This window comes from Cibotium barometz, chromosome 45 (assembly GCF_041138505.1).
Source record: "Cibotium barometz isolate CiBa-2024 chromosome 45, ASM4113850v1, whole genome shotgun sequence".
NCBI classification, from domain to species: domain Eukaryota; kingdom Viridiplantae; phylum Streptophyta; class Polypodiopsida; order Cyatheales; family Cibotiaceae; genus Cibotium; species Cibotium barometz.
The window spans coordinates 32,362,549-32,376,675 of record NC_141090.1 but is presented as its reverse complement, the minus strand read 5'-3'; the positions used below and the strand labels follow the sequence as shown (position 1 = coordinate 32,376,675).

General features: G+C 41.1%; 2 protein-coding genes across 2 annotated transcripts; one reads left to right on the top strand and one right to left on the bottom strand.

The window, feature by feature from the left end:
* The first annotated feature begins 800 nt into the window (after positions 1-800).
* Positions 801-1,878, top strand: LOC147612657 (uncharacterized). The gene is made up of 3 exons (XM_086782823.1): positions 801-1,466; positions 1,555-1,608; positions 1,706-1,878. The coding sequence occupies exons 1-3, from the start codon at positions 1,209-1,211 to the stop codon at positions 1,781-1,783; spliced, it is 390 nt and encodes a 129-aa protein (XP_086638949.1). The 5' UTR covers positions 801-1,208; the 3' UTR covers positions 1,784-1,878.
* Positions 1,879-3,811: 1,933 nt separating this feature from the next.
* On the bottom strand, positions 3,812-11,619 carry LOC147612656 (uncharacterized). Its single transcript, XM_086783558.1, has 6 exons — positions 11,582-11,619; positions 11,312-11,489; positions 11,102-11,218; positions 10,907-11,026; positions 10,509-10,575; positions 3,812-4,029 (listed from the first exon to the last, which is right to left on the bottom strand). The coding sequence occupies exons 1-6, from the start codon at positions 11,617-11,619 to the stop codon at positions 3,812-3,814; spliced, it is 738 nt and encodes a 245-aa protein (XP_086639684.1).
* Between the last annotated feature and the right edge of the window lie 2,508 nt (positions 11,620-14,127).

Here is a 14,127-nt window from a genome sequence, read left to right as displayed (position 1 = left end):
CTGCGTGCCTCCAGCTGCACGAGATAAATTTAACACTCCAAAATTCTTTTAGTGGAGCATGGTTGTGGACGTGGCCAGGGTTCGGGAAAACAATTTTAGGGAAAAGAAACTAAATCCTTTTCACCACTAAATGAGAAGGAAATTGCTATTTTTGAGATGGTATTTTCTATGTAAACTTAGAAAATATAACTAAAACTTGTAAAATTTGAAAGGGTTTTATTTCCTTCTCATAAGAATTTGAGAAGGATTTTCCTGAAGTTGAACAAGTTCTAGGCTAAAGTGAACCCGTCTTTTCCCGAACCCTGGATGGCTATGCACGCATCCCCTTGTAGTGTAGGTGAAAATATATGGGAAAAAATACTCCTCCTTGTAATACGAAAATACAATGTAATTTTGGAAGGCTTTTTTTCTAGATGCAAAAGGCCCAACCCAGGTGCCCATGTCTCTCTTCAAGGGTTCCAATCTACCCTAGGGTTTCAATTTACCGTAGTAGGCTCAAAAAAGAAAGAAACATCCTAGATATTTGGTGTGGGTGTCGGAGATATTAGATGTTTCGTTCACGTCAAAGATGGTGATGAATTGTTCTCTTCGACGTTGACGCTCGGGCGAGTTCATCTGCCAGATATTTCGAAACGTCGCCATTTTGCAAATAGCAATATCTTCCGCCTACGCTACCCTATAATACCACGCTACCCTATAAGACCTAGAGGAAGGGCGCTGTGACTACAGATCTGCCTTTGCAGCTCTCCCTCTCTCTCTCTCTCTCTCTTTCTCTTTCTCTCATACGCACACACAGAGACACTCTCTCTCTCTCTCTCTCTCACACACACACACACAGGAAGGCTGTGTGTGACTACAGATCCGCCTTTGCAGCAATCTCTCTCTCTCTCTCTCTCTGTCATACACACACAGACACAATCTCTCTCTCTCTCACACACACACACACACACATTCTCTCTCTCTCTCTCTCTCTCTCTCTCTCTCACAAACACACACACACACGCGCGCGCGCGCGCGCGCACCCTCTCCCCACAGATTGGTCACGTTGCAGGTGACAATATACTCAGCTTGGATTGACTACATATGCGCCCTCGGATCAAGATCTCTCTCACACACAGTACACTGTACTCTAGCCTGTCTGTCTGTCTGTCTCTCTCTCTCTCTCTCTCTCTCTCTCACACACACACACACACACCCGCGCCCCACAGATGAGTCGCGTTAATGCAGGTGACAGTATACTCCGCTTGGATCTGACAATGCAAAGCAGCGCAACGCATGAAAAACAGGTGCCGTGGAGTGATGAAAAGCATCGTGCTTATCTCAACTTCATGGAAGCCACCTTTGTGAGAAACCTCTTCAAGCAGCGGTACTGCGCTTTAGATGTCTGTGGCCGTTCTCCTCATCATGGTCCTCATCACCTTATCAAATCAAGGCCTCAACCTTACTCTTCATTTCAATATCCTAAGGTGAGATGTCTCCGCTTCTATTCTGCGTTAATACGTTTGATTTTGTTTTTTGTAATACTTACTTAGCTTATAACGACTGTAAATGCAGATTGATCTCCGACTCCGTAAGATCGTTTCTAAGCTCCGCTTGATGAAATCCAAGGTGAATTTGTGCGAAATTACTCAATTTGTGCTTGCTAGTGTATGTCTTATTCTCATTATAGCCTCAAATATTAAATTATCTATTTCCATGCCTGCAGAGATGGCGAACTCGGAGATATTTTGAACGCAAGAGATTTTCGAGAAAAAATAAAATATATTTTTTCTCTCGTCGATAGAGGCTCGAATTCTTCGGTTTTATCACCGTGCGCTTGGGATTGGAATCTGTTAGCTGAAAGTAAAATTGCAATTTTTATCTCAAAATTATTATTAATTGATGTTGATTCTCCACATACACACTTCAAAAAAACTGCTTTCACGAAGAAATCCGAATTTCTTCCGCGTGAAATATTTAAGAAAACAAAACCAATACTCCAAAAAGTAAAGTCTCTCTCAGAAATATTATCGAATCATGATTTTCTTCTTTCCGAGTGAAAAGTTGTAAAAAAAAGATCGTTGTTTACCTACGTGCTGCAAATCTACAATAATGTAACGTTGTTCTAAAGGAAATCTTCTTTATTACGGTGGAAAAAATAAAATAAAATTAGAGTCAAAGTGTTTTGTGATATCATAAATGTAATGGAAAAAATGACAAAGTAGTGACAAGTGTTTTGTGATATCATAGATGTAATGGTGATTAGAACTTTACTCTTTACTAGTGTTGGGACCTGTCTCCATTGGGCAAGAAGCATTTTGCATTTTCAAGGAAGCATTTTCCATGTAGGTACATGCAAAAGAAATATGTGTAAAATCACCCTTCCTTTCCTTTTAGAATCTAGGCACATAGAGTTACACACAAACACGCATAAAGATATATGTATGTATGTACATGTATGTGAAATCCATTGAAACCATACATGCCACAACCGGAAGATATGTGTAAGTGTGTGCACGCCTATGAATGCATGTGTGCATGTCACATACACACATGTAAATATGTGTCTGTGTATGCGCACGCACCCATAAAATTAAAAAAACTATTCAAAATACTCTCTCTCTCTCTCTCTCTCTCTCTCTCTCTCTCTCTTTCACACACAAACACACACACACACACACACACATTATTCACTAACTTTTAAAATTAAAAAAACTATTCAAGATACACACACACTCTCTCTCTCTCGCTCTCTCTCTCTCTCTCACACACACACACATGCCATTTCAAAATTTTAAAAAAATTTAAATTTTTATTTTATAAAATACATAAATGATATATATCATTATTACACACAAATGATATATATATGATTTATGATTATTATACATAATGATATATATATAATGATGATATATATAATATAATATAATATATCATTATATAAATATGTGTATATTATATAATGATAATTATATAATATGATATATAATTATCTTATATATGACATCTCTCTCTCTCTCTCTCTCTCTCTCTCTCTCTTGCTCTCCCTCTCTCTCACAGGGGAAAACAACATGCGCATCATCGGGCTCTCTCTCTCTCTCTCTCTCTCTCTCACACACACACACACACACACACCCATCACACACACGCATACACACGCACCCACCCACCTACACACAAGCAGGGGACTGCATGCACATTGGGCTCTCTCTCTCTCACACACCCACCCACCTACAAACATGCAGGGGACTCCCGGACTGCATGCGCATCGGGCTATCTCTCTCTCTCTCTCTCTCTCTCTCTCTCTCTCTCACACACACACACACACACACACACACCCACACATGCGCATCGGCCTCTCTCTCTCTCTCTCTCTCTCTCTCTCTCACACACACACACACACACACACACACACACACACACAATCAACTACTGCACAGAAATAGATGAAGCAAGGGACTCAGCACAGACCTCAGGCTTACCTCAGTCGCGTGCAAAACTCAGGAGAGCAGACGGAGTAGAACTCGGGGGAGCAGATGGTGCAGAACTCGAGGGACGTCACCTGAGAAGCAAATGACATCTCTCTCTCTCTCTCTCTCTCTCTCTCTCTCTCTCTCTCTCGTGCACGCTTCTACTACAGAACCATGCATGCTGCTCTCTCTATCTCTCTCTCTCGTGTGCGCTAATTAGAGATTAACATAGAATATTAAAGATTACATATTAATTAATAGATGCATGTTTTGTAGGTTGAGAGAGAGTGCCGGCATGAGACTTACCTCTACAGAGGAAGACAAAGCGAGAGAAAAGCGAGAGAGGCGGACGCGAGGGCCTATCGAATGCAACCAAGGGGAGGGCAGAACGATTTCAAAATGATTCCAAAAAGACAGGAGCTAGCGACCTCAATTGGCTGCCGCCTCGACCTCCTCTGCATCCGCCTCCTGCAATAGAAGTTGGCGGCTGCTAGTAGCAGTGAACCCTCCTCTGCATCCACCTCCTGCAATAGAAGTTGGTGGCTGCTAGCAGTGAACCCTCCTTTGCGTCCGCCTCCTGCAGCAATAGAAGTTGGCGGTTGCATGTACGGTCGACCCCAACATGGCAGACTCCGTGTAACGCAAAAAAAAAAGTGGACACGTGTACACAACCAGAATAAGCCGTGTTAAAGATTAGTAGATTAATAGTAGCATTTTTTTCCCACATAGGGACCTAAGTCTAACCTATGGGTGCAAAGAATTTCACCCTACTTCTACTTCTATACACATCCAAATACCCCAATGTCCCACAAGGGATACTGTGCGCTCTTGTCGCACGTGTTGGGGCTGGGGACTTGCCAGGCACCGTATGTGAGCCACGAATGGCTGCAAGCACACAACCAGAAAATAGCAAGCTTAAACAGGGAGCAAAGGTGTGTCACTCACCGCTCAGATGACCACAATGTATCTACTCTAAGAACAAGCCTAGGGACACAAGAAACATCAGAGTTATAGGAGCCTTTTGCCTTTATTTCTTTATGCACGTGACAATTTTTACACACAATGGCGACCTCCTCTCCCTAAGGCAAAACTAGCATCGATCCTAGTGCCATGTTTAACACAAGGCATTCTCCGAGAATCTATTAGCTCACCTTAGGCAAGGCTACCCCCTACCAACCCAGGGCATCGGTCTGGACTAGAGTACTCCTCGCCTACCAAGTGTCAATAGGGCGATGGGCCGACATTAAAGCACATAATAGACTTACATTGCCATTTTTTGTAGGCTTTTCTTTTTATTTTATTTATCTCTTTGGATTTTCACTCCTAAACTATAATGTGTTCTTACATTCTTTCGACAAAGGGGTAAAAGCTATGTCTCAGAGGTCAACACACCCACGGCCCGGTTGTTCAAACATTAAGATGGTTTTAACCCTAGACCTAAGACAACCGAATTCCAAGGTTAACTAAAAACTTCATGCATTTCCAAGAATTTCTCAAATAAGTTTAAACTCATTAATGATTTACACTAACACGTTAAGCAACTTCAAAAACTAAGTAGTGCGTTGACAAATTCCATGTGGTCATGCATTATAGTTCATGCAATTAATTGAACAGTAAAAAATAAAGAGAGTAGGCATGGAAGAATTATACCTGTATTTTGGAGATCTCCTTGATTTGATGAGAAATGGCCGTAATTTGATGTAGATATTTATGTATGAATATTGCGGCAGTCTCAGGACTTGAAAGCGAACCCACCTCAAATTTTTCAACCTGTACAATTAACTAACAAACACTATACCTCGAGAGGCACATTAGTGGGAAAAAATAAGGACTCATTTAAGCACACAAAACTAGAAACAACTTGAAAACATTAACCTACCTACCAGTCACCACATTAATACACTGAGAATCAAGGTAAGAGGATGTTGTAGAGTTCTGGCTCTAGCCCTAAGGCTAAGCCTCTATCCGCATCATCCAAATAAATAAAGTCAGCCTCGCCAGTGCCATGAGTTTCATCCGTCCATTCATCGTCAGATATATCTTCTTCATTTTCCCATCCACATAAACTCATCAAGAATGTAACTATGCAAGTATAGTCATCCTGTGGAAAAGGAAAGTCTTGGGCTATCGAGGATACGTCCTCTACGGAGTAGGGGTCAGTCGTGGTCAATAGGCGAATCAGCCATTCTAACTCCTCAACATTTTCCTCTAAGGCTAGTACATCTATATGATCCAATTCAGTTTTAATTATAGGATAGTACATGTGAAATATCTGAGAAAGGTACAGATGATACCTCTCACCAAAGGTGGTAGTGGATGAAGTGTGTGATGCTCGTGCATCTGCCATATCTGCAAACACAGATATAGCATCAATAGGTTTATGAAGGTAGGTCAATCTAGTTCCTAATTGTATGCGGATATTTCTCCTCTTAATGTGCTCTTGCTCTTTTTACTATATTTTTATTTTTCTTTTCTTTTCTTTTTTGGTATGAAGCTATATATATACATCCCCTTGAATTTGGGAGTTACATGGTCAGGGGAGAAGGTTAGGGAGGAAGCAATAGAATGTCGAAGTGAGTACATGATGCTCCCCCCTTCCTTGGGGGTAGATCATATTTTTTGCACCGATGTTGTAGCCCCTTGGAAACCAATTTATCCAGTGGGTTATAGGTGGTGATGTGGGCAGATAGCTTTTTATGACCCTTGTGGCCACATCAAATTGCAGAGATGGTAGTGTACGCTCCCATGAACGAACGGATTCCGACAATACTTTTACAAGTGGAGACGTAGACTCATTGGTTTCTTGGTGGGTATTGACAAGGATGGTGTAGAGCGTGCAGAAACTTCTATATCAACGTGTGCCTAGCATGAGGAGCTAGAAGCTTCATGTGGCTCCCCCCTTCCTGAGCTAGGTGGTATCGATCGATATCGTTTGGGAATCCAAACTAGCTCTGGAAGAAGTGGTGTGGAGCACTCCTTTACCTTTCCCTTACCACGGTCTTGAATTGTTGTTGGGGTGGCAACATTTGGTTTACAAGGTTTTACAGGCGATGTAGAGAGATTCAGCTTATGAGTTAGGGACCCAAATCTGGTCATTCCTTTCGTAGTACCGTCGGGCTGCTAATAATTTTTTAGGAATCCAATGTGATGTTATGTTACCTTTTCTCGGGCGGGGAGCTGCTTTCCTACTACGAAGCTTCGTGTCTGAATGAGATTGAGCAGTGGAGGTAGCCGTTAATGAAGCTTTTGGGACCCATTTGTATGTACTCTTGGGTAAAGTAAGCGGGGCCTTGGAAACCACACTACCTGTTTCCACTCTTGGCATTGACGTGTTAGAGGGGTGGCAAGCAATCAAAGATGGTGTGGCCACTTGACTTTGTGAATTTTCATTTTATCTAGCGTTTTGTCTTGAGTTGATGGCTTAGGTGTGGGATTTTGAGTGGTCAGACTGAGAGCTGGTTCTTGCATTGTAACTTGCCTTGTTGCCCAATCAATATTGCACTTGGTGGCTAACATCCATTTGCACCCTAACTTTATAGTCCCCTCCATGGTACCGGCGACGACGGCGGCATGCATAACCAAAAAGCTTTGAATTACAGTCCCCTTGTCATAGGCCACAGGAGTGTGCAGAATTCCTGAGACAGTGGTTTTCTTCTTATTAATACCCTTAACTTGGATAGCACTCTTGGATAAAGGTGGTTTTCCAAGTTGACACCACACTCCATATGATAGCAAATTATGTTGAGCTCCCGTATCCAATAATGCATTATATAGCACCTCCCCGTAAGGACTCTGTAGCTTAATTGGGTATCTTAGAGGCGGGTCAGATTCCAGTGAATCCTCCTCTGCCTCCTCGAAAAATGCTTGCTTAATCCCCAAGTTGGCTTCTCGTTGGCACCTAACACGCTGTTGACGTTCTTTGGCTTCAACTCTCGCTTGTATCTTCTTAAGCTTAGTTTGTTCTTTAGCTACCTTCTTCTGATGGATTGCATGTAACTCCTCTTGGCTTAGGGGGTCATAGTATCTCTTGAATTTACTCCCATTGAGGAATCCAATGGTTTCAACTCCGTCGAGAGTCTCCACTCGGATGGTAGCTTGCGGGGTAATTTCACATATTCTATACGGTCCCTTACTAGCATATTTGAGCTTCTTCTTTTCGTTACGCACTCCATACTTTGATGTCCTTGTCTTTCAGGTAGCGATCAAACCATTTTTTCCTTCTATCCTTCTCCACCAGGGCATTGTACACTGCCAATTGTCTTTCTTTGTTTAGCCGCTCAAGGATATACAAACGCTCTACTAAGGGGTTACCATCCCAACCCTCTTGAGAGTAGCAACACGAAGACTAGGAATGACAAATTCCCACGGCATGACTGCTTCTTGGCCATATACCATCTTGAATGGTGTGCAATTAATAGCCACTTTTTACGTAGTATGATAGGCCCATAAAGCTGACGTAAGCTTTAGATCCCAATCCGTGCGATGAGTCTCAACACTCTTTGTCAGAATAGAGATTAAGGTCTTGTTCGTACTCTTGGCTTGGCCATTCACTTGTTGCGGATAATAAGGAGTAGATTTATAATGGGATATCATGAAATTTGTTGTGAGCTCCTTAATCACTTCATTTCATTAGGACCAAAAACAGCTAGAAAAGGACTGTTTGTTAATCTAAGGATTAAGAAATTGTCCAATTGTGAATTGACACGTATACAAAAGTATGGCATTCTTGTCTCCTCTAAATGTCTTCTTAACGGTTCTATTTTAGTGGCGAACGGCTAAAACGGCTTAATTTAGATGTTTAAGATGGCTAACATTAAAGTTTGGGTCCAAAATAGTGACATCTTGTTCCATTTTATATTTCAAAAAATCAAGCAGGAAGATACGAAATCTTCTCTTTTCAGGCTCTGAAAACAACACTATTAATGACAAATCACCAAATTTTTTCAAACGTCTACTTTCCTCCTTCCCTCCATTTTGGTATGGCTCATTCCCTTTTCCACCTTCCCTCCATTTTGGCATATGGCTTATTCTCCTTTCTTTGCATTTTCAAAAGACTCACTATTTTTCTCTCATCTGTGAGCTTCTATGGCGTCCTCACGTCATCCTTCTCATAATATAACTTCTTGTGATTTTCATAACACCAGAGAGGATGGTGTTTGGAAACCCATGTCTTTTCGTGTGAATGATTAGGTAACAATGCTTCCCTCTTGCAAAGGTGCCCACAGGGTGAAAAGAACCAAGCAAAATGAAGTGAAATCCCATTGGTGGAAAGGTCGTGTTCTTGCCTTCAAAGTGACCGACAATGGCTGGCTTGCAAAAGTTCAACATGTCTACATGGCCAAAGACGGTGTTGAACTTGGATGAACATCCAATTCTCCATTCTTACTATAATTTAACAAAACTTTATCTATTTGATACAACACAATATTTCTCCTTCAGATATATTTGTTGTTTGTTTAATTTCAGTTATCTTTCCGTCAGCTGTGGAGTGGCAGCCTGTTGAGAGCTTAAGTGGCACATTCAAAGCAATTCACAAGGGGATTGCAGATGTAATGTATGCAGACAAACCACCTTCATTTTACAAATCAGTGGATATATTTGTGTATTTTGCAGAATACAGGGTTCCATCAAGAGAAGGTGTTCATGGAGAATTATATGACATACCTATTCCCACATTAATGTCACTGGAATGGGAAGTTCCTGATCCAAATACCATAACAAGCTTCAAATCCAAAATCAAAGATGATATTCTTAAAGCTATGTCTCCTGGAAGGATTTCAAGAAGGATAAAAATTCAATGGTTCTTGCCTATACATGTCTTTGTGGCATGTTTCAATACAACGGAATTGGAGAGGACAAGAACGATGTGGCTTAATAGAAGACTATCTAACGACTGATCTGGACACTGTACTTGGAGAAGGATAGAGTACCAAGGAAACTTTTCATATTGGCGACAATATCAGTTATAGAGTAAGCCCAAATTCTATGTCTATCTTATACCAACTATGTCGTCAATCCCTAGTTTTGGGCTATGACTATAGGAGATGGAAAAGCAAGCTTGGTAGTTGGGCCCCTTTGGATTCTGAAGAGAATTGTCCAGAGTTTGAATTTAACATCATAGTCCATCCATTCATAGATCCTAGGAACCTCATAGTAATATCAAACTAGAGACTACAACATGTAAGAGAGTCGCTTTGAGTTTCTGGACAAAACATCACCTGAATATAGATGATATTGTTGTCAGTACAAGGATGGAGAGTGTAACCTCATGCATCACATGTCTCCCCCTAAAAAAAGTTGTATTTGAGCCACTTGCAAGGGCAAGTTTGTAAAGCTGAAAAGGATTTCTCCAATAATGTAATCAATATATTCTGCTAAATTTCGTCTTGACTTCTTCACAAAAATGGTCAACATATTGTTCGCAACACAAAACAAGGTTTAACACTTGAATATCAAATTATTGATACTGAATTTAAGTATAGAATATAGTCCCAAAAAGGGTGTGTTCATATGGACAAAATGAACAAAACAAAAGCCAATTTGTGGAATCACTCAACAAAATCAACTTTTTTTTGGCATGGGATGACCCTGGTTCTTTAGAGAATCTTTCTCTCTTCTGTTTGCTTCGATCAAATTTGGCTGATTGAGGTTCAAGTTCTGGAGTTTTGAGCTCTTGAGGTATTGGAAAGGAAGACTTTGCAGTGGATTCCTCAACTGGTGGTAAGTTGGGCTCTTCTCTGAGATCTTTAGGGGTTGGCGAGGGAGATTTGGTAGTGGGGTCTGGTTTTGGAGAAGGTTCTTTGGAGGTTGGCTTTGGAGACTTGGCAGTCTTCTTGGGGAACATAAAAAAGAAATTGAATGGAGAGCCAACATTTGCCCTCTTACTTTCTTTGTTGGATGAACGACGCTTCTGAATTTTAAATTTCACTGGTGAGTGAAACGGAAGACCTTTAGTAGCACTCTTCTCTTTGACAGGGGTCTTCTCTTTGCTTGGGGTTTTCTCTTTGACAGGAGTCTTCTCTTTGATAGGAGTCTTCTCTTGAGCTGGTGAAGAGCTCTTCTCTTTGGCAGGAGGGGTCTTCTCTTTGATAGGAGTCTTCTCTTGAGCTGGTGAAGAGCTCTTCTCTTTGGCAAGAGGGCTAGGGGTCTTCTCTTTAGCAGGAGGGCTAGGGCTCTTCTCTAGGGCTAGGGGTCTTCTCTTTAGCAGGAGGGCTAAAGAGAAGACCCCTAGCAGGAGGGCTCTTCTCTAGGGCTAGGGGTCTTCTCTTTAGCAGGAGGGCTAGGGCTCTTCTCTAGGGCTAGGGGTCTTCTCTTTAGCAGGAGGGCTAGGGCTCTTCTCTAGGGCTAGGGCTAGGGCTCTTCTCTAGGGCTAGGGGTCTTCTCTTTAGCAGGAGGGCTAGGGGTCTTCTCTTTAGCAGGAGGGCTAGGGCTCTTCTCTAGGGCTCTTCTCTGGCCTGAGGGCTCTTTCCTTTAGAATGGGTCTTCTCTTTAGTAGTGCTCTTTTTCCCCTTGGAAGATCTGCTCTTAGTAGGGCTCTTCTTTCTTTTCTTCTTCTCTTTGGCAGAGGTCTTTTTCTTTTTGGATAAGCCATCCTTGACATGGCTTTCCTTCTCCTCCTTTTTTCTTTTCTTTGAAGTTGTACCCTTGGCTCCTTCATTAGGTGGAAAGAGGGAATCAGGATCAACTGGATTGATAGATCTGTCTAAAACCATAGACACTACCTTCTCCCTTACCCAACTTACCCAAGAATCTGGATATTCATGCAACTAAGGCAAAAGAAAATAAGAAAATTTCTTAATATGACAAAGTCACTAAATGTATTGACCCTATCAATCAATGCTATTATTACATGAACTTACAGTAAGTGTTGTCATTCTAAATCTTGACTCAAGATATCTCCAAGCATTAGCAAGCACCATCCATCCACAAGAAGTTGAGTCTTTCTGCAAAGGAACTTCTTGATTGTAGTACTTAAAATCTTCAAGTTTGTAGTCTTCATAGATGGAACCTAGAAAACTCAAGATAAGTTTGGCAGCACTGCAAGCATAGAATATTGAGGGTCAAACAAACAATTGAAAACATACAAAATATTGCTCTAGAACATAAACCATGGTAAAGTTGATTCTTACATTTTACTTCTCCCATGAATGGATGTTAAAGAATTCATAAAGATTACATCTCTATCCAATAGATTGAAGATAATAAGACTCCAATGGCCTCTGTGATAAGATGAATACTGCAATTAGTTGTGAATATTGTAATGATGGACAAAAGATAATTGAGTGTGAGTCTTACACTTCAACATAAGGGTATACAATGTAATTGCATGTCAGCATATCAAAGTTTTTGAGAAAACTTGCAAGATCCCCTTGCCTATTGAAAAGGCACTGTGTAACAAGGGGATCAAGAATGGTCACTTGCATAGCCATTGAGTCAGGAAGATCCCTCATAAGACATCTGGAGACATAAACAAAACATATCAACAAAATATGGAATCTGAGAAATTCATCAAGAAAGCAAAAGGAAATCCACACAAACCTCAGACAGATGAAGAGGACTGTGTCAGATATCTCAATTGTGATTCACAAGCATACTTGTGTCTTCAAGGGCAATGTCACAATAAACCTTATCCTCTCCATGCATGGAGACATCTACTATCATTTGACGTGTTACATTCTGATAAAGCTCTGAATTGGATGCATGAAGAATTTCAGCTTGCTGAGAAAGAATGGCATCCTTTGTAATCTTGTCCTGCTCTCTCTCTTTCTCCACTTCTTCTTTAATATCCTGAGCTTTTCTTGTACTATAAGTATGCGAAATATCTTCAATAACAACAACTGATTGTTTGGGTTGTCTTGCTGGAGGAATATTAAGAATTTCAAAAGCCCTCATATCTTGACTTGGAATGGGTTCCAAAGCTTTGTCAAACTTGTATCTAAGTCTGGACACAAGCACAAAATCTTTGCTCATAAGAGTGATCCTATGAGCAAATGCAGCAGCAATGTATCCATCATTCATAAAGTCGATTAAAAAATCTTTAGCAGCCTCTTGAAGACACATAAGGGCCTGTGACTCCCATCGGACTTTATCAAGATTTGTGTTTCTCATTTTGCCAACTAACCTTTCTGATATGTCCCTGACAACCTGAATAAATGGCAGTCGAGGGATGAGAAGACTAGTAGATTTCTGTCCCGCTCTGATCTCTCTTAATGACTTCACCTGATAGTTTAATCTCTTTCTTGCTGTTGCCCTAGCACGAGGCTCTGGAGGAGGCTTTTCTTGTTTTTCATCTCGCTAACTGGCTTTTTGGAATATCTTGGTTTGTCTTCAGCTTTTTCAGTCCCCAAAGGGGGGTAGACTCTCCTTGCAATCTGTTTTGTCCTCGTCATTGAAGTTAAAGAAAAAAAAGAGACCCGATCGAGGTGATTTGTGAATTGAGATAAAAAAAACTCAAAGTGGCCCGAACGAAGCGATGGGGCAGATCCAAAGTGGTTGGATAAGCACTATCGCTTGATTCGGGCAATGACAAATGGAGATGGAACTAAGCGATTGAAGGCTTCCAAAAGTATTGGAAATAGGCAATCGCTTGGTTCTAGCTTGATCGGTATGGCCAAGTGATAGGGGAGGATCCCGAACGAAGCGATTGGGCGGATCCAAAGTGGTTGGATAAGCACTATCGCTTGATTCGGGCAATGACAAATGGAGATGGAACTAAGCGATTGAAGGGTTCCTAAAGTATTGAAAATGTGCAATCGCTTGGTTCTAGCTTGATTCGGTATGTCCACGTGATAGGGGAGGATCCGGAACGAAGCGATGAAGAAGGTTCTATTGATATGGATGAGGTCTATCGCTTGATATGGGTGAGAAGGGTAAAAGGAGATTTCGAGAAATTCGAAGGAGTGATCTCGCTTGATACCGTGTCGGTGAAAAATAGAAATGTTTTCAAGAAAATTAACTTTTTATACCTTGAATCCGTCGTACATAGGACCGTTGGATACACGTGTCATGCAATCATTTTTGCCATGTGGCACGAACGGTCACTATTTAAGGTGTTTTTGCCACGCTCCACGTGCTTCATCAGATATTCTCAAAAACTCTCTCAATTTTTTTCTAAACTTTTGGACCACTTATTTTCGCTTAGTCAAGCTGTGCCATATAGTGACTTCCAAGCCCAATTTTGCAAAACCCTCTGTTTTTTTTTCAAACCTTCAAATTGCCAAAGCCCGCACCAAGCGATAGAAGCATTCCAAAACTTTTGGACCACTTATTTTCGCTTCGTTCGGGCTCTTTCATATCAAGACCTCTAACCCTTCTTCAGAATTATTCAAGCGTTTTTCTCAAATATCACAATGAGTAAAAGTGTTGAGGGACGACATGAACTTGTTGAAGAAAGCCCAAGTGAAAGACTCTTGAATGCTATTTTGCAAGATGGTCATGACATGAAGGTATACGTAGATGCAGTGGAGATATTCAATCCAAGGTTTGTTCTTTCAGATGTTTTGATGAAGCTTAAGGACATTCTTGAAGAGTACAAACAATTTGAAATGTTAATTGAAGCTCATTGTTTTCATATCGGAGACAATGATTTTTGTCACCTTACCGATTTTACTCAGCTGCTGTCAGTGGAGAAAGCCAAAGTTACAAAGAGGTTCAGTAGATTTTTAAATAGAATCTC

Bases quoted from the DNA above. Each gene is read 5' to 3' on its own strand.
- LOC147612657 (XM_086782823.1), top strand. From the start codon at position 1,209: ATGAGTCGCGTTAATGCAGGTGACAGTATACTCCGCTTGGATCTGACA. The intron at 1,467-1,554 runs GTGAGATGTCTC...CTGTAAATGCAG, and splicing joins CTTCATTTCAATATCCTAAG to ATTGATCTCCGACTCCGTAA. The intron at 1,609-1,705 runs GTGAATTTGTGC...CCATGCCTGCAG, and splicing joins TCCGCTTGATGAAATCCAAG to AGATGGCGAACTCGGAGATA.
- LOC147612656 (XM_086783558.1), bottom strand. From the start codon at position 11,619: ATGAATTCTTTAACATCCATTCATGGGAGAAGTAAAAT. The intron at 11,219-11,311 runs GTAAGTTCATGT...CTTTTGCCTTAG, and splicing joins TTAGAATGACAACACTTACT to TTGCATGAATATCCAGATTC. The intron at 4,030-10,508 runs GCTCTTCACCAG...CTATTGCTGCAG, and splicing joins CCCTCCTGCCAAAGAGAAGA to GAGGCGGACGCAAAGGAGGG.